Below are 23,933 nucleotides of genomic sequence, written 5' to 3'. Positions count from 1 at the left end.
AGAAATTCATGTTGTAAACTGCGGCAAGAAACAGAAATTCTTAATGACTAAAGCCGAAATGATGAGTAATTTAATTAGTTTAAATAAATAAGCATAAAGTCTACTATACTGTGAATTATTTAGCATATTCTTGTACTTCACAGAAATGCACCTCTCTCCTCGACTATTTAAAAAAAAAAAACGACATTTTTCTCAACAACCTTTAGGAACAGTTTTATTTTGAAGCTGTTGGTTTGCAAATGATGATGATTTCATAAGGCAGAGACATGTCTTTTGAGAATTAATGCCCAAACTGTCTGCAACTTTCAACATAGTGATATAAAGAAAGTGTTAACAATATCATTTTGTAACTCCTATGGCACTGGGAGAAATCTAGTGATGTTTCAATTACATCTAGATATAAAAGCATCCTTTTTGACGTAACTGCACACTGGTGCAGTGGTCAGTTACTAACTATTGCTACCCTCATCTAGCTTCCTGTTCAGGCATGACACATTTGCAGTTTATGCTGGTGGCTGAACCAGATTTAGCACTAGAAATCCACAATAATGTGTCAAACAATGTGCAGTGTTTTAAACTGACAAGCATGGAGTTTCTCAGCTGAAATGACAGCTGCCTAGGTCTGCTAGTTGACTGAAACCTCTCCAATTTTATATCTAACTTTGTAACGTTTCCTGCTGGTATGTCTTTTAAAAAAAAGCACATTTTTTGAAAGAAGAATTAAACACATTATACAACCTAAGTGAGTGCACGTCTGTGCAGTATCACTTAAAAATGATAAATTTGCTTCATATCTCAATAACTGCCTTACTTCTAAGTTTAACAGTAGGATATTGGCTCTTGTATAAATTAAAAACTAATAGTTCTGAGATACTATATTACAAATACAGGCCCTGCAGTATCATTAGTGTGTCATTAGTGAGATTCAAATATTTTCTCTACATATATCCAACTTTATTTTTAATAACACACTTAATCAGCATGGAGGGAAAATGTGTGGAGAAATGTTGTGTCATTCATTGGAAACTATTTTATTCAGCTTCTTTATACTAGAGTGGTTGTGTTGCTCTGCCTTTCTCTTTAAAATACTCCAAAGGTGTTCTACCGGATTCAAGTCAGGCAGCATACTTGTGCAGATCATTTTTTCTTCTTTAGAAACTCTTCTGTGATTTTGGCAGCTTGCTTTAGATCATTATCGTGCTGGAATATTCCTCTTCTGCCAAGCTTCTTGGAGACTGACAGTCAACTGGTCGATCACTATTCTGGTATCCAGAGAGATTCACGCTGCCATCTATAAATGTCACCTCCCCAACACCTTCTGCATTCATGCAGTTAGATATCATCACACTCCCACCTCTGTGCTTCACTGTCAGGACTTTGAGTTAACTGTGGCCTTCCTGACCAGGCTGTCAACAAACATGCTGGATCCCATCTGAGCCAAACAAATTTGTGTGCATCATCTGACCAAAGAATGTGCTCCCAGTCTTTATCGGGCTTCTTTCCATGTTCTTTAGTAAAGTTTTATCACAGAGTTGTCTCTCATAGAGAGAGCAAGTGCATTCCACAGAGGTTTGTGTTATGCAAGTCCTTAACACTGTCCAAGCTGTCGCAAAAACTCAGATTTTTATTCATGATCTCTATGCCAAGTATGAAGCACATACCTGTCTGTTTTGAAGAGGTTGATTGTACAAGTAGTGCACTGTCCATGAAAACATTTTAGGAAGACAGCCACTGCAGGTCTGATTTATGGTACTATGACTCATTCTGTACCACTGACTGGTGCTAAAGCTCAGATTTGTAACCTTTTCACCTTTGTGAAGCCGCACAATCAGGCCCTTTAATTTCTCCGTTTCTTACTTTCTGTGTTGAGCCATAATGCAGGTCCAAAACAGAGAAGGTTCTGCTTTTCACAGGTTATCTTCTAGTCATGTAACGCTTCATGGTTCACTCCATTTTGTTTACAGCAGGGGTGTCAAACTCAGTTCCTGGAGGGCCACTATCCTGCATGTTTTAGATGTTTCCCTCTTCCAACACACCTGATTCAAATGATCAGCTTATCATCAAGATCAGCAGAAGCCTGATAACGAGCCTGATCATTTGAATCAGGTGTGTTGGAAGAGGGAAACATCTAAAACATGCAGGATAGTGGCCCTCCAGGAACTGATCTTGACACCCCTGGTTTACAAGATCACAGGTGCATTAACTTTCGTTGCCTTGAATTCTAATTGTATTTTCTATATAGCCTTTCTAACATACCTGTTTTTAGTTGTTCATAAGTAAAAAATATTATACATGTCAACTTACAAATAACTTAAGTATTGTAAGGTGATTTTTTTTCTGGTTATTTCTCTCTTTAGCGTGATGCTATTGGAAGTGCTATGGACATTACAAGTCATTTTACCTCAACAAGCTACATCAAAACTTAGATACTATTACATCAATAATAATAATTCAGATATATAACATTATGAAAAGAGACCATTGCTTAGAGTTCATGTTCATGCTTTTACTTTTGATACTTTATCATAAATATTCTGCTTGTATGCAGGTGAAATTTCCCATCATACCCTGGCCTATTTCTTTCCCACATATGTCCCTGTAATGTGCATACGTACTCAATAAAGCAGCAAGGATATTTTTCCCTCAAGGTATTTTGCATGTTAATACGGCACATTTACAACATGTTCCTTCATGGTCATATGCTAAATTTATTTATTTTTTGCATAGCCTCAGATCTCAATTTTACTTCAGAGGGTACAATTTGCTACACATATAATAACCTCCATCCTTAGATCATAAATTCAGATGAGAAAAAAAACTTTTAAGGATAAAATTAGGGGAAGGAAGCCTCAGGGAGAGGTGAGGATGTGCTCTGCCAGGATGCCAACATGCAATATTTAAATACTCAGTAGACAGAGTTAGTAGCTGTACAACAGGAGAAATAGAAAAACAGTGACTTCTATGTGTGGAAAATAACAAAAAGCAAATATTAAGCGCAATAAACCAAACAAATCAACTCAACAGTTTTTATTATTAAGCATTAACTCTTTGGCACATAGTGACACCAGCACCTCAGAGAACATTTGAAAAAGAAAAGAAAAAGAACAGCACTACATTTTCCTGTTAGTGGTAATGACATTTCATTCAATAGAAACCACAAGAATGATTCATTTACATTTTTTCTGTAAGCTGTAGAGGACAAAAAAACAGGCATGTGACAAGGTTGCTTTTTGCTTAGTGGCATACAACAAACCATAAATAAGGCATACAATTCATTGGAAATGTTCATTGTCCAAAGCTGAGTGTTGCAGTGATGATGATGATGATGATGATGATGGAGAGAGCAGTTAACTAGTGAGTGAGTAGTTAAGTAGATGGAACCAGTTTTACCAGTTTTCTGTTTCTTAGCGTTTCAAAATGGCTGAAAAAATTCTAATCAAAAATATATATCTTGCAAACATTGCAGATGTCATGGATACATTTCATGATTGTGCTACAGATGAGAAACAAGCAGGTATGTTTTAGAATTAACGCCCCTCTCCACTTAATGACCTGCTACTTAAGGATGAGTAAGCATGTTATCAAAGGGGTACATGCATGAAATCCAATCTGTCATGTTTACAACTGTAAGAATATAAAAAAATACAGGTATTACAGTCCAGACTGAAGCAGAACTCAAACATGTTTCATCACACAAATGAACTCTATTGGAGTAGAGCTACTAGTATTTACTTGGACAAATTTACTGATTTACTCCTGGATTTTCACATCCATTTGTATGCAGGTCAGATCAGTTTAAATTCCGCAGATATATTTGATTTAACCGGTCACATTTAAAGTAAGAAAACAGTACATGTCAATGTTTTTCAAATATTGAACTTGAAATGTTTTTTTATTACAGTGATTCAATATAAGCAGGATGCATTCAAGTGCAGGCAATTTAATTTTTTTAACACAAAGAATTCAGTCACAGAAAAATAAAGATCAATTACATCTTATTTTCATTTGGAAAGCCAAAAATGAAATTCTTTACATATGAAGACAAATTTGAGGGAATTCAATATTCTTAAGAAAGGAAATATCTACCCTTGCACACTTTGGCACACTTATTCCATGCACTGTATGTCTATGTAGAAGGCCATAACTGCAAAATACAGCAAATGGGAGCAAGAGTTTTTTTTTTTTAACTGAAGAAACATGAGGGTGACACTGTGGAGTTAAAATACAGCTTAAAGCTGTGCAGCACTATGGACCACTGAGACTACAGTTGATACGGATCTATTGTTACTTCCTCTAATTGTGAATTTCTTGTCCGTCAGTAATTAATGGAAATAGATTTGGCCATTGAGCACTGATTTTAATCTAATCAGGAAAATGTTTCTACAGTTGAACTCACTTAGAAATACATAGTGGGGAACACAGGAGATGATGTCACTTTTGATTTTAGTGTCAGTACATTGGGGTGAATTTTTCCTTCAACACAGTTGTCCAAACTTTGGACCACTCTCTTAGGAATTTACAGTATTCAAAAAAAAGCTAAGGCTACAGTTAACTATAAACAGTTATATACAATCATCTTCGTACGCACTGACATTAACTAGATGAGGAGAAACTAAACTTTAAATGATCATGGACTGTTAGATTATACAGAAGACTCCCATCCAGAGACAACATGGGACCAACAAGTACAGCTAAAGCAAGAAAATAAAACATAAGTGTGTGGAGTCCACAACTTAATCCTTAATGTGCTGCAACAAAAATCACTCTCCTCTATGAGACATTGTTGGTGTGAGCTCCTCTGTCATTATCCTGTTATTATCGTAACCTGACAGTCACCTCTGTCATGTTGCTCTGAAGTTACTGAAAGACAACTTGAGGCTTTTGGATCACCAGAGAAGCGCAAACAACAATAAACATGTTACAATAAAAGTGACTCTGCATCCTCTCTGCTTGGTGAAAAGATAACAGCTTCAGGGTAGGTGCTTAAATTTCAGGGCAGGAGAAACTATAGTCTTACATCTCATCTAAACCGAAGTCCTCCTCAGGGAAGTCTCCCACAGTCACACTCAGAGGCTTGACAAATGCACCATATTTGTTCTCACATACAAAGTACTGCTTCCCCTCAACACTGTGGAGACAAATGAAAAACAAAACAGTCAGAGTCAAAATCTGATAAAATTACAACCAACATCACTGCTGAAAAAACACACACCAAACAAACAAAAACATAGTGCTCTTACGTTCCATTGTGTTTTCCCAGGGGCTCGTCGTACTTCACGCCAACCCAATAACCCGGTTTGAAATCTGTTGTTCCTGTAATAAACAAAACACTTTTCTTTATAGCAGATACATGATGCTAAATTTTCAGTCAACATGAGCTGCTGAAACGGGCAGTAACAGGAAACTAGAATTAACACCCAGCAGGTGTATGCCTCCATCGACAAGTAAAGTTGCAGTTCACATCCATATCTGTCAGGCTAGTAAAATATGTAGTGCAAGTGTAAGACTTTGAAAGACTTTAATAAAGTGTATTCATGTTTGGCCAATAAAAGGGATTCTGACAAAACATGAAGTCGTAGCCATGACAGCAGACTAACGCTTTCAATATGGATGTTACTGCACAGAGCCACAAATTCTTTAAAGTAGTCGCTTCATACACATCTTCAGCGCTGCACAGAAGGTCAATACAATAACCACAGTTTCAAAGTGGCAACCCAAAATTAGTGCTGCCAATTCAGCATCTGACAAAATGTAAAAAAAAAAACGCAGTTCTATTCTTTAATAATGGTGGTAAATAACAGCTAAGAAAGTATTGTTGCAGAAAATTATAATTTCACAGTAAAGGCAATCTTTGAATATAAAATATAATCACTTCTTCAATATATCTAAGTAAACATTTGTGTGAAATTCTTGAGCTGGTACAAAAAACGTCACAGTGACCTTTGACCATTAAATTCTAATACATCCATCACTGAGTCCAGGTGAACGTTTGTGTCCAATTCATAGAAACTTCCTTCAAATTGTTTATATTCACAAGAATTTGATTGGTGTAAAACCTGAAACCATAATCCTCCAGCCTTGGCTTTTGCTGGTGCAGGTATAAAAACATCATTCATCACAATCATGAATTAAGTTTCTAATCACTGTACGAAAATGATTTGACTGTGGTCTTTACATTAAAAAAAGGCGCAACACACTTACATGCGTTGTTTTCTCCACTCAGAAAACAGTGCATGTGGATGAACAAATCTGAGATTACAGCACGCTATCACACTCTTTTCAAACTACTTTTCCTCTCACAACTCTCAGAGCACACCGCAGCTACATCATCAGCATCTGCCATAGGCCTGTGCTGTGAGGCGTTTAGGAAGCATCAGTAAATGTAGTGTCTATTGATGAGCAAATGTTCAGTTAGTGAGGTGTTTCACCCGTGACCAGGTAGGAGGCGCGACCAACTGACAATGTCAGTCGCATCAGTGAGATTAGTGAAAAGGTTAGTCTGGAGCCCTGCTGCTTGACCAGGCGTAAACTAACCGTGACGTCACCCGTCGGTTTCAACACCAAGAAAACGAAGCCCGGATTTTGCCACTTCCTGGTCGCCGTTTTGGATTTTTTGGAGCCGGTGACGTAAAAAGCGTCATCAAACAGACTGGACCGGAGAGCAACCAGGGGCAGGATTGGCTGAGGACTCTCTTATCCCACCCACATTTTACCGCAGATGCTTCTGTTGCTGTCTATCAAGTATAGCCACGCCCCCTGGCTCCGCCAACTTTAACGATTTATTTAAAATTCAGTATTGATTTATTTTAAGATCGGCCACCTGATCTCTCATTTTGACCATGAAAACTAACGGGGAAAAAATCCTGAGCTGTAGAACATCAGTCTATCAAATTTTATTTTTTCCAAAAATGAACTGGGGTCTATAGAGAAAAAGCTTTTTGGAGCCAACCCTAGCGGACGGCGTGATATTGCAAGTTTTTGACACTTCCGGGTTGGCTTCAATTCTGGAGCCAGATGCTACATCCACTTTATATACAGTCTATGTGCTTGACACAATGAATCATTATGCATTCTTTAGTTTTTGGACAGTGTAACATTGTTTTGTGTCAATGTTCCAGCAAAACTGACTTAAAATTAAACATTAAGTGGATGATATTTTCATCACTTGCAATGGGAAATGTTTTCTGGACAAATTTACAGTCTGTTAATATAACAGACACATGGAACAAACATACCAGCACAGGAAAGCAGACAATCAAACAGGTTTCCTGTAACTATCGGAGCAATTCATAAAAAGAGCTACACTTCCTCTTGTGTAGCCTGTACAGATTGGATCGTGAGCCTTAGTCACCGAAAATTACAACAAAGTCTGCTCTGTTGGAGAGCAAATCCTCAGCAGCGCAAGGTATAAACTGATGTCCTGAAGAAAGTAAACCAGCTAAGCTTTAGCCACACTTACCAACATACATAACTGTTCCAAGCTTTGTGGGCTGACCAGGAACCTGCACTTGACAGCGGCTGCCAACAGAAATGGCATCAACAGCAGCCTTCTGTTCCTCTTCCTGAGCAGCATGTTCAGCTTTCTTTTTGGCCATTTCGTCCTCATTGAAGCGACCAACACGTTGTTTCTTCATAAACGACCTTACTGAGTCTGAAGGGAAGAGAGTTGGATTGTACACAACAAAAAATACTTTCAAACAGACTGTGGAACGATGTATCATTTATCAAATGAAATAATTTCACATTTGAATCATTTACCGATTGTTAGAAAACTATAAACAGCAATTCAGACATTGTGTGATGAAGTATTGTTTGCAGCTAATAGTCAGTTTTTCCCACTAATAGTCGGTGAATTTTCAGTGGACTATGGAAGTTACAAATCGAGAGAAAATTAAGTACCTGTTCTCTTATCATAAGCGTCATCTGGCAGTTCAAATTTCTCCACTTTGGAAACATCTGTGAACTGGTCCATCTGACCACCACTTTTGTCAATAACCTGCACAAGAAATAACATTCAAGAAAACAGATAGACAAATCAATTCTGCATAATGCTGCATTCGTCAATAACGGTGAAAACTTTATGAACCAGATGTAATTATTATAACAATTAGGACTGCACAATGAAAAGTGAAATTGCCATATTTTGCTTTCATATTTTGCAATATGAAAAACTACAGAAATTTCTATCATAGGACTTGAATCTGTTAATCATTCATATATGATTATGGTGCTTTTGTCTAACTCTGAAATAAAAAGCACTTGTTTTGCACCTTTTTCATATGGTGTAACACTAGCATAGACATCCAAAATAGTTTGTTGCTTTGGATGCTATTCAGGTCTGGCTTTGCGCTCATCATACAAAGCTTTGTGGTGCTGACTGAAATGGTCAAACAAATTTGTATCGTTGCCTTGTGTCGTGGCAGCAACTGCCAACACGACACTGCTACTAGAATAACTGACATTGCATTTCTGCAACCAAATCTTCCCTTTCAGTGTTTCTGTCTTGTTCCTCAATCATTTTGCTGTGTGTGCATGTGGAACCAAGAGGCACAGTGGTGATGCAGTGGTTAGCACTGTCACCTCACAGCTGGAAAGTCCTGGTCCTGGTTTCAAATTTGTGTGGGTTCTCAACAGCTCTGGCTTCATGCCAAGGCTAAGAGGTGATTCTTAACTGTGTAGGTGTGAATATGAGAGTGCTTGGCTGCCTGTGTGTGGAACTGTGATGGACTGGTAAATGTGAACCCTGCCTTCATCCTACCTCGAGTTAGTTTGCCTCACTTCACATTGTTCTGCTTGCGATGTGACTACTGTGCATGTGCACATCGCAATGTCGACTGAAACAATATCTTGTGCAGCCCTAATGACAATTAACGGTTTATTTGCTTTTAATCTTTATCAGCATTATTTTTAGATAAATATACTAAGCTGCATCTGTTGTAAAACTCTAACTTCTTGATGAACTTCAGTGCAAATTACACCCAAAGAGAAAGGCCAGTAATCTTAATAATGACTTGAAATTTATGACATTCACAGTAGTAGTGCCTCTCTGAAGTACATTTGTCTTTCGATATATAAAGAAAACAATGGATTGGGATTCAGAGAATAATCCAGAAACCTACTGCAACCTCTATTTTACAGCAGTGTAACAATGGACAGGGTCATAAGCAGGTACATACGTGTATTCTGCACTCATCATCCACAGGATAGGAACCTAGCAAGGCCTCATTGTCATCCATTTTCTGCAGGAACTTGTCAGAGACACTGAATAACTCGAGGTCCATGCAGGAGGCAGATGCGCCCACAACCATCTCCAATTTTTTCTAAGTACAATACAAAAAAATTGCACATTACACATCACATTAAAGACAGAAATAGACAATTATGTCCAAATAAAGTGCAAGTCGGATCTGAGAAAAATCATAGTCAATTCGTTAGTATTTTAAGATGTGGTGAAAGATGTATGATCAACTGGGACTCACCTTTAATTCTGCTATACTAATCCCTCTATTGAACCTGCGCTTTGCGTCAAAGGAGGAGATGGTGCTTGACAGTCGCACATCCACGTAGGGATTGGTAACTACTACCACTCCACCGTCCATTCTTCAGTTTGTTTGTACTCAGCTATTAATCACTGGAAAGAGGAGAGGAAAAAATAGACAGTTTCACAAAGCTGAATCTGGTTCACCACCCCACAGTTGCAAACAAGTACTACGAATTAAATCAATACCCAACAGTAAGCCAACTGAGACTCAAAGTGCTTCTGAAAGAGTAACTCAGATTAACGGTACTGTCCTGATATATATATATATATATATATATATATATATATATATATATATATATAACAGACTACGGAACAGTAGTATGCTATTTCGATTTCACTGTTATTAACATTACTTTCAGACTGTTGTGATGTTAAACATGTTCTCATATTGAAATGGAAATTAATATATTACTGGCCAAATACGCTTTTCACTCGTGTTTTTACAATACATCAACTGTGACTGCTGACGTTTAATTAGACATGCTCTCATTTCAGCTAGCTTATTAAGATTAGCTAGCCACAGCTAGCTGTTTGGGTGGCTAGTAGCAGCAGAGTCACGTTGTATTCACTCGGCTAGACGGCAAGAGTTGCCATAGTTACTTACAAATTTGTGTATTTTCTTCGATAGCATTTAAACGTCTTGCACAAAACTGCTGGCTCGTCTCTGTATCTGTCGTTTACCCGAAAAAAACATGAATTTTACTTTACAATATCCGTGAAAATGGTGCGTACGGCTCTGTGCGGCTAAGCTGGAAAATTATAACATCAATTCCTGCAACGCCCAGCTCTGGAAGCTTCCACCCGCCGCCAGGCTGGAACCGACCAATCACATCGGAGGACAAGGGAACTCAACCAATGGGACTACAAGACGAAAAGAAAGCTCTGTGGAACCGCCTACTTAGTAGAAGATTGACAGGACCGATAACCAATCATCAGACTGGAGTAAATGTACCCATTGGAATAACCACAGAGTGGCGCTAAAGTCCCATAAACCGCAAAAGTTTACATTCATTACGAATATTTTAACAAAGAGTGATTCAGATGCACATTTGGAATAAGAAAACACTGGAATGCACTATATATTACTATAACTTACAGCCTTACAGAATTCAAAAATAATACTGTAAGCTGCAATTTGAACACATCTGTAAGCACTACTATCTGTTTGATCCTTAGGCTGTATAATAAAGATGTATTATACAGTCTATGGGGTGATTTGTAATTTTCCTGAGGTGTGATATTAAAAAAGTCCCATATTATAAAAATGATCTACTTGTCATGCAGAGAACCAAAGTACTCCTGATGGACAAAGGCACTTCTAGGACCTTTACACACTGGCTTAGTTCAGTCCATTTGTTTTTGGATATTAACCTGATAATTAAACGATTTTCATTTTATTTCAGAGTAAATATGAATACAAGATGCTAGGCACTGTGCTCTGGCCAAATTAAGGTACTTTCTTTCAGTAGCCGACCCTTGAAATAGTTTAGGAGAAGCCATGCACGGGCTGGTGAGGGGAAAAGTTCACCAATAAACTTCCATGACACATTACCCCACACAAATACCTGAAAATAACCAAAACAAATCTGCTGATGGTTTTGCTGATATAAACACATAGAATTCTGCCCATACGCTAATGATAACTTATTTCACTACATTACAGCACATAACTACAGCAACTAACAAAGAAACTATAAAAATGTGTTTTCATTTTTTTCCCAGCTACCGGTTGCCATATTTTGTTAGTTATTATAATGATTAGAGAGGTCGCATTGTAGTAGTAGTAACAACAACAACAACAACAATAATAACAATAATAATAATACTAATAATAATATTTTATGTGTATAGTGCTTTTCTGGGTACTCAAAAGTCACTTTACAGGCAAACAATAAAAACAAAAACAGTCAAATAAAATATAGCAGGTATAAAGCATACAACAGTTAAACATTAAAGGCGATCTTAAAAAGGTGAGCTTTATAAGATGTGAATGTGTGGAGGTCTGTGCGGTCTCGAATGTGTAGTAGGAGAGAGTTTCAGAAGAGGAGAGAAAGCTCGGTCCCCCAGGTTCAGTGCTGGGTTCTGGGTGGTGGGGCGAGGAGGTGATCATTGGAGGATCAGAGGATGTGGGAGGGGGTGTGGGGCTGGAGCAGGTTGGTGAGATGGGGGCACCGCGTGATGGAGGGCTTTGTGGGTGAGGAGAAGAATTTTGAATTCTATGCGGGGTTTGACGGGGAGCCAGTGGGGATTTTTCTATATGTAATTATGGGAAGCATCTCTACACACAATAATGTCACCTTTGCAAGTATCCTACAGTGACTGTGAAAAACTTGCATTCATTGAAAAATACTGCTGACTTTTGTAAACAGGTCAGACTTTTACAAACAGAAATAATATCCCAACATTTTTGATCAAGTATATCATATTATTTTTAAGATCTATAACCCGCGATACAGAAAAAGAAACAGAAAACATTTGGGGTGATAGGGTTTGATGACGAGGCTTAATGACGCTACTGCTGGAGAACACAGAAGAGAATAAAGCATGTATAGACACAAATATAAAGATCAAAGAAAACAGAGGGTTACAATTACACAGACAGAGGAGAAGAGAGGGAGTTGAGACAAGCCCACAGCCCCACAGAGAAGATTTACATTCCTCTGGTTGCTGACGGTGATGCAGGTCTGCAAACTTGCAGGTCATAAACCCTATTATATCATTAAGATCAGGTTATGTGTGACATCTTGTGTCTCATGAGGGCAGGCCCCGTACATACTAATCTAAGTTTTCGTTTTTTAAAACTAGCTGACACACAGAAAGTGTCACAGTTTAGAATTCAAATATTGGTTGAGGTAGTCGAAACGAATCTCTGATAGGATGTTTTCTGTTTCAATAAGCCTGACATCCATCCGTTGCAGAAGTACGTTCACACTAATTTGTATGTGTCTGTCCTGACAGTATTTGCATTAGGACACTGCCCCAGACACATCAAACCACTGGATCTGGTTGGAAAGGAGGGATGACAAGTTCAGCCTAAAAAAAAGGGTGCATCACTCATCTTATTTGTACATATTCTTACTCCACATATGGCACCTTTAGACTAGCCAGTGGAATGGAATTCAAATCAAACTCAATCTAAATATAATATTTAGAAAAACTAAAACGCCACACAGCATTCACAGGCTGTTTCTTTAATGTCAATATTTGCCAGATCGGATATTCTGGTTTATCAGGGTGATGCCTGAATTCAGAGAATGGTGAGACATGTTACTTTGGGCTCTGGGAACTTGTAATATGACTTCTGTAATTTTAAAAAAATAATTTCTGGTATTCTAGACCAAATCATTAATTCATCACACAGTCGGCAGATTAATTGATAATGAAATTAAACTACTACCCAACAGTATGACAAGGCTGTTATTAGTTCCCCTCAGCCAGCTACAATATTATCATCTTATAATTAATACTATTATTGGTTATTCCTTTAACAGTTATTTGTCAATAAAATGTCAGAGGGTAGTTTTTAAATTTTTCATTATATGCTTTATGTTACATTTACGCTACGTACATGAGTTTATTTTATTGACTAATCCCTTGTTACTTAATAAAATTTAATTATAAGTTTCAAGAGCAGTTGTTTCATCCATTCCTTAGTCCAAAACTGAAATATATTTAGTTTACAAAGGCAAGCAGAAAATCCTCACAACCAGGAAACTACAGGCACAAAATATTTTGCATTCTTTTGGTCATTGTAGCTGTACGTTTACTTGTCTTTCTTTGGATAATTCACTACTAAGAGTTGTGCATTTTGAAATTTATTCATACAGGAATACTGAAACACTATGCTATTTACACTGTTACCTAAAATGGTTGTGTGATTTTGTATTATTTCATTCAAACAAGATTTAGACACATTTATGGCAGATTGTGGCGTAAACAATGATTAATCACAAAAATAAACAGCAGACTAATTGATAATGAAACTAAACTTCTACAGAGCATTATTTAACAGGGCTATGGTGCCTTATTTATAGTTACAATAAACAAAAGATAATTGTTTTTATTTAGGGCTACAGGTAATGGCCTTTTCCCCATTATTTTCTTGGCTAATTCCTTTTTTTAATAAAAGAAAGGGGTGGGGGAAAAATCTCATTACAGGTTTCCAGAACTGTTGCTTTATCTTTTCAATTGTCCAAAACTAAAAGATTACAACTTTACTGACACATAAGATGAAGAAAAACAGGAAACTCTCACACAAAGAATCTGCAAACAGAAAAATGTTTTTGCACTTTGTAGTTAAAATGTGTCCAAGTCATTCAGTTTTAGTTGTACTTGTCTTTCTTCAGAGCATTTGCTACTTAGGGTTGCACTCTTGAGAATAAATTATTTACATTATTAGTAAAGCAAAATTTGCTTCATTATCTAAATTAATTTGATGAAATTTTACATAAATTCCATGCAATCACGTTTTAAACACATTTCTGGAAATCTACACATCAAAACATTAATTTATCACTTTAACTGATCATGAAATTTAACTTCTACGAAACCATATATAAAACTGACCCCCCACCGACTACATTATTACAGCGCTGCCTCCACTTTAGGGCTACATAACTTGCTTCCAAGAGTTGTGCACTTTAACGCATGTAAAATTATTACTGCAGGAGTATTACAACATTATATTATTTACATTGTTACTAGTCAGGTTATTGTGTAATTTTATATTATTGTCATGCAAACAAGTTTACGATGCATGTGAGAACACGCAGAACACCATGTTGTAGCTACTGAAGGAGTTACATGGTGGAAATATGTTAATGTTTGAATATTATTGTAACACAAAAGTTATTAAGTATTGAGAAAGGGGCGTGCCCGCTGCTGGTCTGCAGGCACATTCACGGTCTGGCGGAGGCTGGGAGATCGCAGCGCCACGGAGGGAGGGAGGGAGGGAGGAGGAGGAACTAGTGGTGGAAAAAAAAAAAGTTAAAGTGAAAATGGCTTCCTTGTCTTTGGAGTCTGCAGAACAATCTGAGAACAGCCCAGACGAGCCAACGGCCACGGACGCCAAAGAGGAGAACGATCCGCTCCAAGTTTCGGAACAATTGCTCCAAAGTTTCCAAAAGTCGGCGCTGAGTTTTTCCACTGACCAAGTATCATGTCTGTGCGAGGCCCTTCTGCAGGCGGGCAATGTGGATCGCCTGTGGAGATTTCTATCCACCATACCTCCTTCGTCCGAGCTGCTACGTGGCAACGAGACCCTGCTAAAGGCCCAGGCACTGGTGGCTTTCCACCGAGAGGAATTCAAGGAGCTGTACGCCATCCTGGAGAGCCACGACTTCCACCCGTCTAACCATGGGTTCCTGCAGGACCTGTACCTCAAAGCCCGCTACAAGGAGGCGGAGAGGTCCCGGGGCCGCAGCCTGGGCGCAGTGGACAAGTACCGGCTCAGGAAGAAGTTCCCCCTGCCCAAGACCATCTGGGACGGAGAGGAGACCGTGTACTGCTTCAAGGAAAAGTCTCGCAATGCCTTAAAGGAGTGCTACAAGAGCAACAGGTACCCGACTCCGGACGAGAAGAAGAACCTGGCCAAAGTCACCGGACTGTCGCTCACACAGGTCAGCAACTGGTTCAAGAACCGCAGGCAGAGAGACAGAACCCCGTCTGGAACCCACAGCAAAAGGTTAGACCGGCAACACTGCAGACACGTTTCAGCTATCTGGTTTTTGAACACTCAGTTTGATGATAAGCCCTAATCGAGGCAAACTTTCCTTTGTTTAACCGCTACATTATGTGGTGTTTTACAACAAGGGTCGCTCAGAAAAGTCAGTGAAACTAGCAGACCAGACCATAATGGTAAACAAAGCTCACATACCTACACAGGTTTGCTCACAAAGAGTGTTTTCCATTAAACTAACAAGACTATTAACATGAAAAAATGTCTCAAGTAAGAAGATAGATGGACAGGAGCTGACTTTTGACAGCAGTGAAGCCACACATGTCTGAGAGCAAGAGCATGTTGCTTTGTTATGAAATGTGAGATCAGGGCGCCCACCATGGCTCAAGTTTCCTGAAACCCTGCAAGGCCTGCAGGGCCAGGGTGACTGAGGTTAGGGGATAAAAAGCTGAAACTAGGTGAAGGCGGAGGTGGCACAAAACAAACAAACACAAAAAAGCTGTGGCTGAAATCAGAAGGACTATCACAAAGCAGGCGGGGGCCATCTGTGAAGAGATAAGAGACAATACATCAGACTTATCAGACCGCAGGGTTTGTGGTGGTCTGGTAGACGGTCTGTGTGGTCAACCAAGATGATATACTTCACACTTGAACCAAATACAGGCCTTAAAAGTAGTTTTTAGGAATCTGGTTCAGCTTCGTCTGCAGAGACCTGTTCTGCACTAGATGTCTGGTTATGTGCAGAGGATGACAGATTAAAAGAATACAAAAAGGTAGAACTTGGAGCATTCTTTTCTGTATATACATTTAAACTACATTGTAAAATTAGGACTATTATCTATGTGTGATCCAGCCAGTTTTGGCCATGTTTTTCTTAATGCATAATTCTGATGTTGGGATGATATTTAGAATTTTTCATTCTATTTTTACAACTAGCTGCTGTCTCTAATAATGGACATTATTAGGAAAATATGACATGCAAGCCTTTAGTCAAACAAATGACCTATTGTTCCTAAAACAGCCTTGATAAAATGTGTTTTTGGTTTAAGTCACAGAGACAGAGCTCATTAATAAACATTAGAGAAAAAGTACCAGAAGGACCTACTTTGCTTCTGCATTTGCTTGACAGCAATGATCAAAATGATACACCACATAATATCAGCCCTTAGAGTGGGCATTTTACTGTTTACTGTTGTCACATACAGTATTTACTTACTGTGGGCTAATTTTGTCACTGCAGTATAAACTCCTCCGCCTCTATGGAAACAGCACAACCACAGCGAAGAGTAGAGAGCACTCAAAGATGTCTTTTGTGGAGTATGATATAATTATAATGATGAAAAACATAAAGTGAATTTCTTTGATTTATTTTATTGCTAAAGTAGTTTAAATGGTCTGTTTTTTGTCTGTTTTTTTAAAAAATGAAACATGTCTTTAAAACCTTGGGATTCAGAATGTTCATAGACACAAATATTGGACTTCCACTGAATTAAACTGTGATTGCAGCACAATAAATTTAGCTAAACTAAATAATTAACACATAACACAAAGGTTTAAATGAGAATCTCTGTTCTCTGTTCTTTCTTGCAAACCGGAAACAAGATGATTTTGCACTAGAGTGCTGATGTTTAGGTAGTTAATAGGACTAGTAATGATTTTTTTTTTCTTGGAGTACGTGTTTGTGTTTGGAGAATGGTTTACTTTGAGTAGTTTAAACAAAATCATTGCAATTAGATATCACTGAAAGTTTTAAAGCCTTAGATAACAATAATGTCAATATAAAACTCGTGCTGTTTCTAGAATTGTTAAGATCTATTGTAATATTTAATTTTTCCGATCTTTATAGCGGTCAGTAATCAAGATAAAGTTATATCTGGTGATGAACACCAAGTTGCAACATTAAATGACCCAAAATAACGTGTAGTCTATACGGATATTTGGCCTGATTAAGACTGTGCTGTCGAATGGCTGCCTGTTTAGTCTGGTTGCTACAATCCAGTGTGGAGATAATCAGTACTGTATTCGTAATCCACACAGACTTTAGTTTTAAAGCTGCACTGATTAGTTGATCACCAAAGAAAAAAGGGTGCTAATCTAAGAATATTTTAAGCTATTTTTCAAGCAATAATGTAAATATTCTTTTTTGAGTGTCTTTGAGTGTTTTTGACTTTTCATAAACAAACAATTAATAGAGAAAATAATTGCCATACGAATCAATAATGAAAATAATTGGTAGCTGCAGCCCTGTTTGGTCTAAAAGCTCACTCCTAAATAGAGCTAAATGGAGCAGAGTCTAATTTTGAAGAGTAAGAGATTCTCATGATGTATCTGCTGATGTTGTTCTATTGAAAAGAGAAAATGAAGTCATTGTTTATCAACTTTCCAACAATGTATGTCCAAAACTAGTTAGCAGCTTACCACCAAGACAAAGCTTTACTCTGCACCATCCGCTCAGATGTGATACGATATGATGTGAGACTGTTGCCAAATTACCCAAAGTATCTTTTTCTGTAAAAGAACGTGTTCATGTCGGTGTGTTGTTTGGCTCAACCCATTTATTTTTCCTCCTTTACAGCGAGTCTGATGGGAACCACAGCACTGAGGATGAGGCGAGTCCGATGGATGACACCTCTGACAAACCAGAGGAAACTTCTGGCTCCACAGCTTCCATCATCTCTGTCTCTGCAGTCCCTTGTAGCACAGGAGGCCAGCTCATCCTCAACGGGTCCAGCGGTTTCCTCACAGCCTCTCAGCCGTTACTACTCAATGGAAACTCTCTCATCTCCAGTGCTGGTGCTGGCGTCATAATTAACGGGCTAAGCTTGGGCGATTGCCAGGCAGTCACACTGAGTCCCGTTGCAACCAACTCTTCTTTAATACTGAATGGGGCTCAAGTAATAACCAAACCTGGTATCAGTGTGCAACAGCCGCAGCAAGCAGTTTCTGTGGCAGAGCAAGGAGTGTCAGCCATGGAGGCCAAGCCAAACAGTCTTCCAGCAGTTGTTCTTAGCACTAACACCACACCAGTCTCAAACCCTTCATCAGTCATTTCTGTTCCTCTGCACATCAAGACAGAAAGAGGCAATGCAATGGATTTCATCAGTGTCCCTGAAACAGAAAGTAGCAGCCAGACAGTATCCTCCTCTTCTTCATCTTTATCGCCATCCTCACCAACTCTGTCCTCCCCAACCACTCTCCCTTCACTAGTCTTAACACAAAACTCCCAACGCCAGGAGCCCCACACTCTCCCAGCCTCTATCTCTGGTGCTAATGTGTCTCTTCCCAGCCAGCAAGAGGAGTATGTTGTTGGTGCCACTGCCAGCTCCCAACTAAACCCTTCTAGCTCTGTGATTTCCTCTAGCAACTCCACCCCTCAGGTCATCTCTTTGCCCCAAGTTGTGCCTTCCATCCAGGGAAAAGCAGTATCCCATCTGGTCCAGCAGTCTTCAGGAGCTCAGGTCTCCCAGTGCCCTCAGTTGGTCCCAGTGTCCCCCCTCACGGCCGCAACTTCTCAGTTTCAGAGCCTGCAGACTCTGAACCCAGCCAACAGACTAGCACAACAGCAGCAGGATGCTTCTACAACTATGTCTGAATGTGCCACAACCATAGTTTCCATCTCGCAGCTTAACAGCAGTCAGCTCCCACAGCCAATGCTGCAACAACTCGGGGAGCAAACCATAAACTCTACACCCAGCAAAATCCAAGCCCCGCAGGTCATCTCCATCTCTTCTCCAACACAAGTAGTTCCAGTACCCCAGGCCAAAGGCAGCACACCAACACAGTTAGTCCCACTGTCCATGCCTCAGCTGGTCCCAGTCTCCTCCATCCAAACGTCATCCACTATGTCTTTCCCTCAAGTGGTACCTGCCAGCCCTTCTCTCACCATCCCCTCAGCTGGAGTGCCCTTACAGATCCTGACTTCACCTCCTACTGCTGGAGGAGCTGCACAGGGTCCTGTCAGGATAAACCAGCTGAGGCCCATTCAGACTGTGGGTTCCCCAACCAGTGTGGCCCCTGCAATGCAGCTCCTAAACTCTGGAATCATTCAGCTACCTTCTGCTCCTCCAGGTATGATGAATTCATTAGATACTTACACATGTAGAACACAGAGCTGAAAGGATTAGGGAGGTGACAGAGACATAACTGGAATCACTTCAATAATTTTTCAAGCAAAAATTCACTTCTTCCAGTTTGTCAGGTGTAATGATTTGATATTTTTTTCTTTTTCGTATATGATGCTGAACTGGACATATTTGAGAATACAAGGTGCAATCACAAAGTTCAGAGCCTGGACCAATAAAAAGCAAAAATCTGATCCCCTTTATAGTAGCCATCGTGGGCAGTAATACACTGCTCCTACTACTCCTGCCTCGCTTGGAAAGCTACATCAGAGGGCTGTTTGGCTAGTGTGCCACCAAGCATCATCTGCAAAGGTGTTGTAGATGGTGCCCTTCAACTTGAACTGCAGTGTGATTTGTTGGGTCATAGCTGTAACTCTTGTTGACAGTTATGATTCTCAACATAAAGGTTGAGTCATCCTGAATCTATTGACAGAGATTCTTACAGACTTTGACACAGTGTTGCTTCTTGAAGTCCACGGTGAAACTGCAAATGCACAAATGCAAGTGGTCACAAAAATATGACAATAAAATATCTTGACTGACTATAGTTACTGCTCACACGTGTTGCATTTACATGACCAATGCTATGCTTTGTTCATGGAGACATACATTAGGAATTTTTGATTGCACCTCGTAGTGAAGTTCAGCTATAGGTTCTATAAATCGTACACACCGAGTTTGACACTGTGCTTTAATCTGTTGATGATGATCTTAATATATTGAATATTTATTTGGTCTAGAAAGAGAACATGATGACAAATGTTGATCAAAGTTAACAAACTGTCATGTTTTTTGTTTTGTCTTACCAACAGTACAAAACCTACACATATTCAGTTTACTATCTCAAAAAAAGAAATATGCTGGACCCTGAGCATGTTTGGTATTTTAGCTTAAAGTTATTGTAATGATAAACTGATTAGCAAAATTGTTGTAGACCTATTCTAGTAGATGCGATTCATTGTCTACTATATCTCTAACATTGTAACATTATACACTCAACATGCAATGCATGAACAAACTTGAAAAAAACATATTCTTTTAGAAAATAATGCTTCTTGGACTGTTAATAGTTACCTTTTTTTCAGTTAAAATACCACAGTACCAAGACAAATAGAATACTACCACTGCATGTTGGATACATTTTTCCAAATACAAAATGTTTATTCTGTGAAAAAAGGTTAAAAACTATATTGGTGGTAATATTAATGTACATCTCATATCAGTGGTCTCTTGTTTGAATGTTGTTCTAGTCGTAACTACCACCAGTTTATAATCTATTGTCTACTACTGTAGGTAACCTCCTCCTCGGTGGAAGCCCCTACCTGAGTGTCCAGCAAGGCAAGCTGATTCTGACCATCCCAGCAGGCATTCAGCTCACCAGTTTGCCCCTGAAACCAGTCCCAGATGCTTCACCCATCTCTGCAAATGGAGCGAGTCCCATTCTCAACCCCTCTACCCCTCCTGTGACCTCCCAGCCTTCAACCACCTCAGGTTCAACCCTAAGTGGCCTCACATCGTCCCCCCTAAACTTCATCAACTCGTCTCCACCGTATTGTCCTCCAGAGACTGCAATCGCAACCAGTCAGACGCCTGCCGTCCCGTCCCCTCATACATTGGACCATTTAGTCGCCCCCACAACACTGAACACTCTCACTCCAGAAAGCATGCTCACCCTCAGTCCCATGTACAGTGGAGTGACACCCAATGTCCACTTGTCCCAGCCAGCATGGAGCCCGGTGCCCCTCTCCACTTCAGGCAGTTTAACTCTGTTTGACGTGCGCGGCAAGGGGGACCTACCCGTAGATCCGGCTTTGTTAGGCCTACCTGGAGGAGAGTCGCTTCTTCTGGGAAGCCCCTCACCAGAGCAGGATGTGGAAACAAGCTCCCCACTGGGGAATCCAGAGGAGATGGATGGGGACTCCAAGATCCTGACTCAGCTGCAGTCTGTCCCTGTGGATGATGAGCTGGGCTTGTAGTCTGTTTACAGCGTGATCCCTGACAACAAAAGTGATGAAACGTACACTAGACTTTGCAGTTTGTTTTGAAATGACCTGAAATATTCGATTCATCATGGTCAATCATTTAAGATCTACATGTCTTCTACAACACGTTTTAAGTTTTGGCATGCACAACAATGCTTTCTTATCCCATCATGGTCCTCGCTGGCACTTTGGAGTCCTCTGCAGCTCTATCACATATGGATGGGCAGGATCATTTGGAATATTCACCTGCTGGTTCATCATCAGATTATTCTTCTCGGTTATAAGTAAATTAATTTTGTATCTCAGTGTTTTTAACTGAATCTGTTAGTGCCTTACTGGTTATATCAGATCCAGACAGAAGAAAAAAAACGTGGATTAGTCTGGTTGGCCCACTGAAAGGTTCTGGTGTTTTAAAAAAAAGACTATATTATACAACAAGACATGGCTTTGCCTGTTCTCTCGGCTCTTCTTTGCAATTTTGTGGACTACAGACCATATTCAGCTGTACTACGTCTGGGGTTTTTGCTGGCAGAAGAAGTAGCACATTGTGGATCCACCACAATGGCGATAAACCAGACTGTCTGGCAAAGAGGACCATTTTAAAATAGTGCTCTGCCTTTCCGAGATATTCAGGAGGTTAGCTTTCTTTTTCCTACTCAGAGCCTGGCTCTGTTATGTTACCAACACTCCAGGAAGAATGTATTCCTGACAAACCATGGATGAGCAGGTAGAGTTTTATGTGAAACTATTACCATTAATACATCATAGCTTCAAGAGCTACACAACAGTATTTTGTTACTACAAGTTACTGAAGTCAGGGTTGAAACATGCAGCCTGCATTTTATCAGTAATCTGGTGTTCATTACGTTCTGCAGTTTTCAAGTGAGAATTCTGCCCTATGACAGTAAAACTACAGCACAGGAAATAAAGGTTCATGAAAGGGTTTGTACTCTATGCAATGTATGTTTAGCTCTTTATCGGACACTATGTCGCACAACGGCTGAGTCAGAAAGCCCGTACATTTGGGAGATAAAAAGAAGCTTTGAAATGCTGAGCTTCTAAATGAAGCATGTCAGTGCATTACACTAAAACATTTGCTGTGATCCAACTGATATTTCTTGTAAAATGCATTCAAAATCTCAGTATGTTTATACTGATAAGTGCCTTATTTTAAGCTTAGTTTTTTTTTGTTTTTGGAAAAATGTTGTGACTTTTTACACTATTATTTTATGATTGCCATGTACCCGACCAAATTGCTTGATTCACTTAATATGGACTTTTTTTTAGAAGACCCACATTTCTGTAGTTTGATTTTCAGTGAAACACAATGTGACACATTTGGTAGTCATTAGCTCGGTTTTGTGTTTTTGTATATTTTGCACATTTCATTCACATGTTTACGCTGCACTGCCATGGTGCTATGACGGTGATTATAGTCTGTTCTGAAATTTTATATTCTTTTCTAATTGGACCTTAATAATTGCCGCTGGACAAGATACATTTAAGAGATAAATCAGAAAACAAGATTTTCCAATGAAATCCATTGAAAACAGATGGAATAAATCTAGCTGGATCTAAAATCAAGTGAGTTTTCTGTCATTATACAGGTAGCTGCCAAGCATTTGGCCATTTAAGGTACACAAAAATACACTTGAGTGTCACATCTAGTTACAATACTGGCCTGTGCGTGTTTTATTAGTGTTTGTTTGTCTCTTTTGTACATTTAATCTATTTAAAGCATGTATCAATCAGTTTGTAGTTTCAACTGAAAAAAATGAGTCCTTGTGAAAACAGGAAATGATGTTCATTTTCACTCAGAAGGTCACGTTGTAGTGCAACCTGAGTTTTTACAGTCTACAGGTAATAAACTAATTTAGAGGTCACCAGTGCTAAATTTTGAAATGGGTCACCCCCTGTTGATAAATGTTAGGGTCATGTATTCCCAGTGGCCTTTCAGAATTGTATCAAATGGCTTTGACAAATCAATTTTGCTGAACTTGTAGTTAGACATAAAAGGGAAAAGTGTCCATGTGTTGGCTTATGTTTATTTTAGCCATTTCTTACCAAAGTATGTTGACATTAAAGCCTGTGAGGGCTTAAGCACATTTGTACCCACACGTTTGTTTGTAGCCTGGGATTTGTTTTTACTCTACCTGACACATAACATATACAACTCCAGATTTAACCAAAGATATTGTATGTTGATCGACATTTTTTTTTTATAGTTTTGAAAGGGATCATTTGTGTCTGTCATTCATTCATATTTGTTTTCTCATTTTTGTATTCAAATGCATTCTATTTTTTATATTACATGATATTGTAATAAACTACATTTACAAAAAAGTGTCTGTTGTGACTGTTTTCATGCACCTCATCATAGACTTATGAATTATTGTCCCCATCAAAACTATTTGTCTGAGGATTTTGCTTCTAATTTGGCAAGAAAATTATATTCAAATGCATTTTTCTTTCTGCACTGTGAAACCATCATGCTCTCTCTCTGAGTGAATGTCGGTACAATAGCAAAGGTCCAAAATGTGTGAGGGCGTGCATGCATGTGTTTGTACAAGAGAAGGAGGGATGTATGGTGTGTTATTCTAACCCTGATG

The 23,933-nt window shown here is 39.0% G+C and overlaps 2 protein-coding genes across 2 annotated transcripts; one reads left to right on the top strand and one right to left on the bottom strand.

Annotated features, from left to right (window-relative positions):
* Positions 1–3,012: 3,012 nt before the first annotated feature.
* Positions 3,013–10,330, bottom strand: tbcb (tubulin folding cofactor B). The gene is made up of 7 exons (XM_022221032.2): positions 10,149–10,330; positions 9,480–9,631; positions 9,177–9,320; positions 7,900–7,996; positions 7,460–7,651; positions 5,241–5,313; positions 3,013–5,128 (listed from the first exon to the last, which is right to left on the bottom strand). Exons 2-7 carry the CDS (start codon positions 9,597–9,599, stop codon positions 5,014–5,016), a joined length of 741 nt encoding a protein of 246 aa, XP_022076724.2. The 5' UTR covers positions 9,600–9,631; positions 10,149–10,330; the 3' UTR covers positions 3,013–5,013.
* Positions 10,331–14,500: 4,170 nt separating this feature from the next.
* Positions 14,501–23,661, top strand: six5 (SIX homeobox 5). Its single transcript, XM_022221043.2, has 3 exons — positions 14,501–15,227; positions 17,797–19,289; positions 20,636–23,661. The coding sequence occupies exons 1-3, from the start codon at positions 14,542–14,544 to the stop codon at positions 21,316–21,318; spliced, it is 2,862 nt and encodes a 953-aa protein (XP_022076735.2). The 5' UTR covers positions 14,501–14,541; the 3' UTR covers positions 21,319–23,661.
* The last annotated feature ends 272 nt before the right edge of the window (positions 23,662–23,933 follow it).

This window comes from Acanthochromis polyacanthus, chromosome 13 (genome assembly GCF_021347895.1).
Source record: "Acanthochromis polyacanthus isolate Apoly-LR-REF ecotype Palm Island chromosome 13, KAUST_Apoly_ChrSc, whole genome shotgun sequence".
Taxonomy (NCBI): domain Eukaryota; kingdom Metazoa; phylum Chordata; class Actinopteri; family Pomacentridae; genus Acanthochromis; species Acanthochromis polyacanthus.
The sequence above is the reverse complement of the archived record's forward strand: the minus strand, read 5'-3'. Positions and strand labels throughout refer to the sequence as shown.

Excerpts from the sequence above, each read along its gene's own strand:
- tbcb (XM_022221032.2), bottom strand. The coding sequence starts at position 9,599 with ATGGACGGTGGAGTGGTAGTAGTTACCAATCCCTACGTGGATGTGCGA. Across the intron at positions 7,652-7,899 it reads CGCTTATGATAAGAGAACAG|ACTCAGTAAGGTCGTTTATG; the intron begins GTACTTAATTTT and ends TCTTCCCTTCAG. Across the intron at positions 5,314-7,459 it reads TGGAACAGTTATGTATGTTG|GAACAACAGATTTCAAACCG; the intron begins GTAAGTGTGGCT and ends TGTTTATTACAG.
- six5 (XM_022221043.2), top strand. The coding sequence starts at position 14,542 with ATGGCTTCCTTGTCTTTGGAGTCTGCAGAACAATCTGAGAACAGCCCA. Across the intron at positions 15,228-17,796 it reads TCTGGAACCCACAGCAAAAG|CGAGTCTGATGGGAACCACA; the intron begins GTTAGACCGGCA and ends CCTCCTTTACAG. Across the intron at positions 19,290-20,635 it reads GCTACCTTCTGCTCCTCCAG|GTAACCTCCTCCTCGGTGGA; the intron begins GTATGATGAATT and ends CTACTACTGTAG.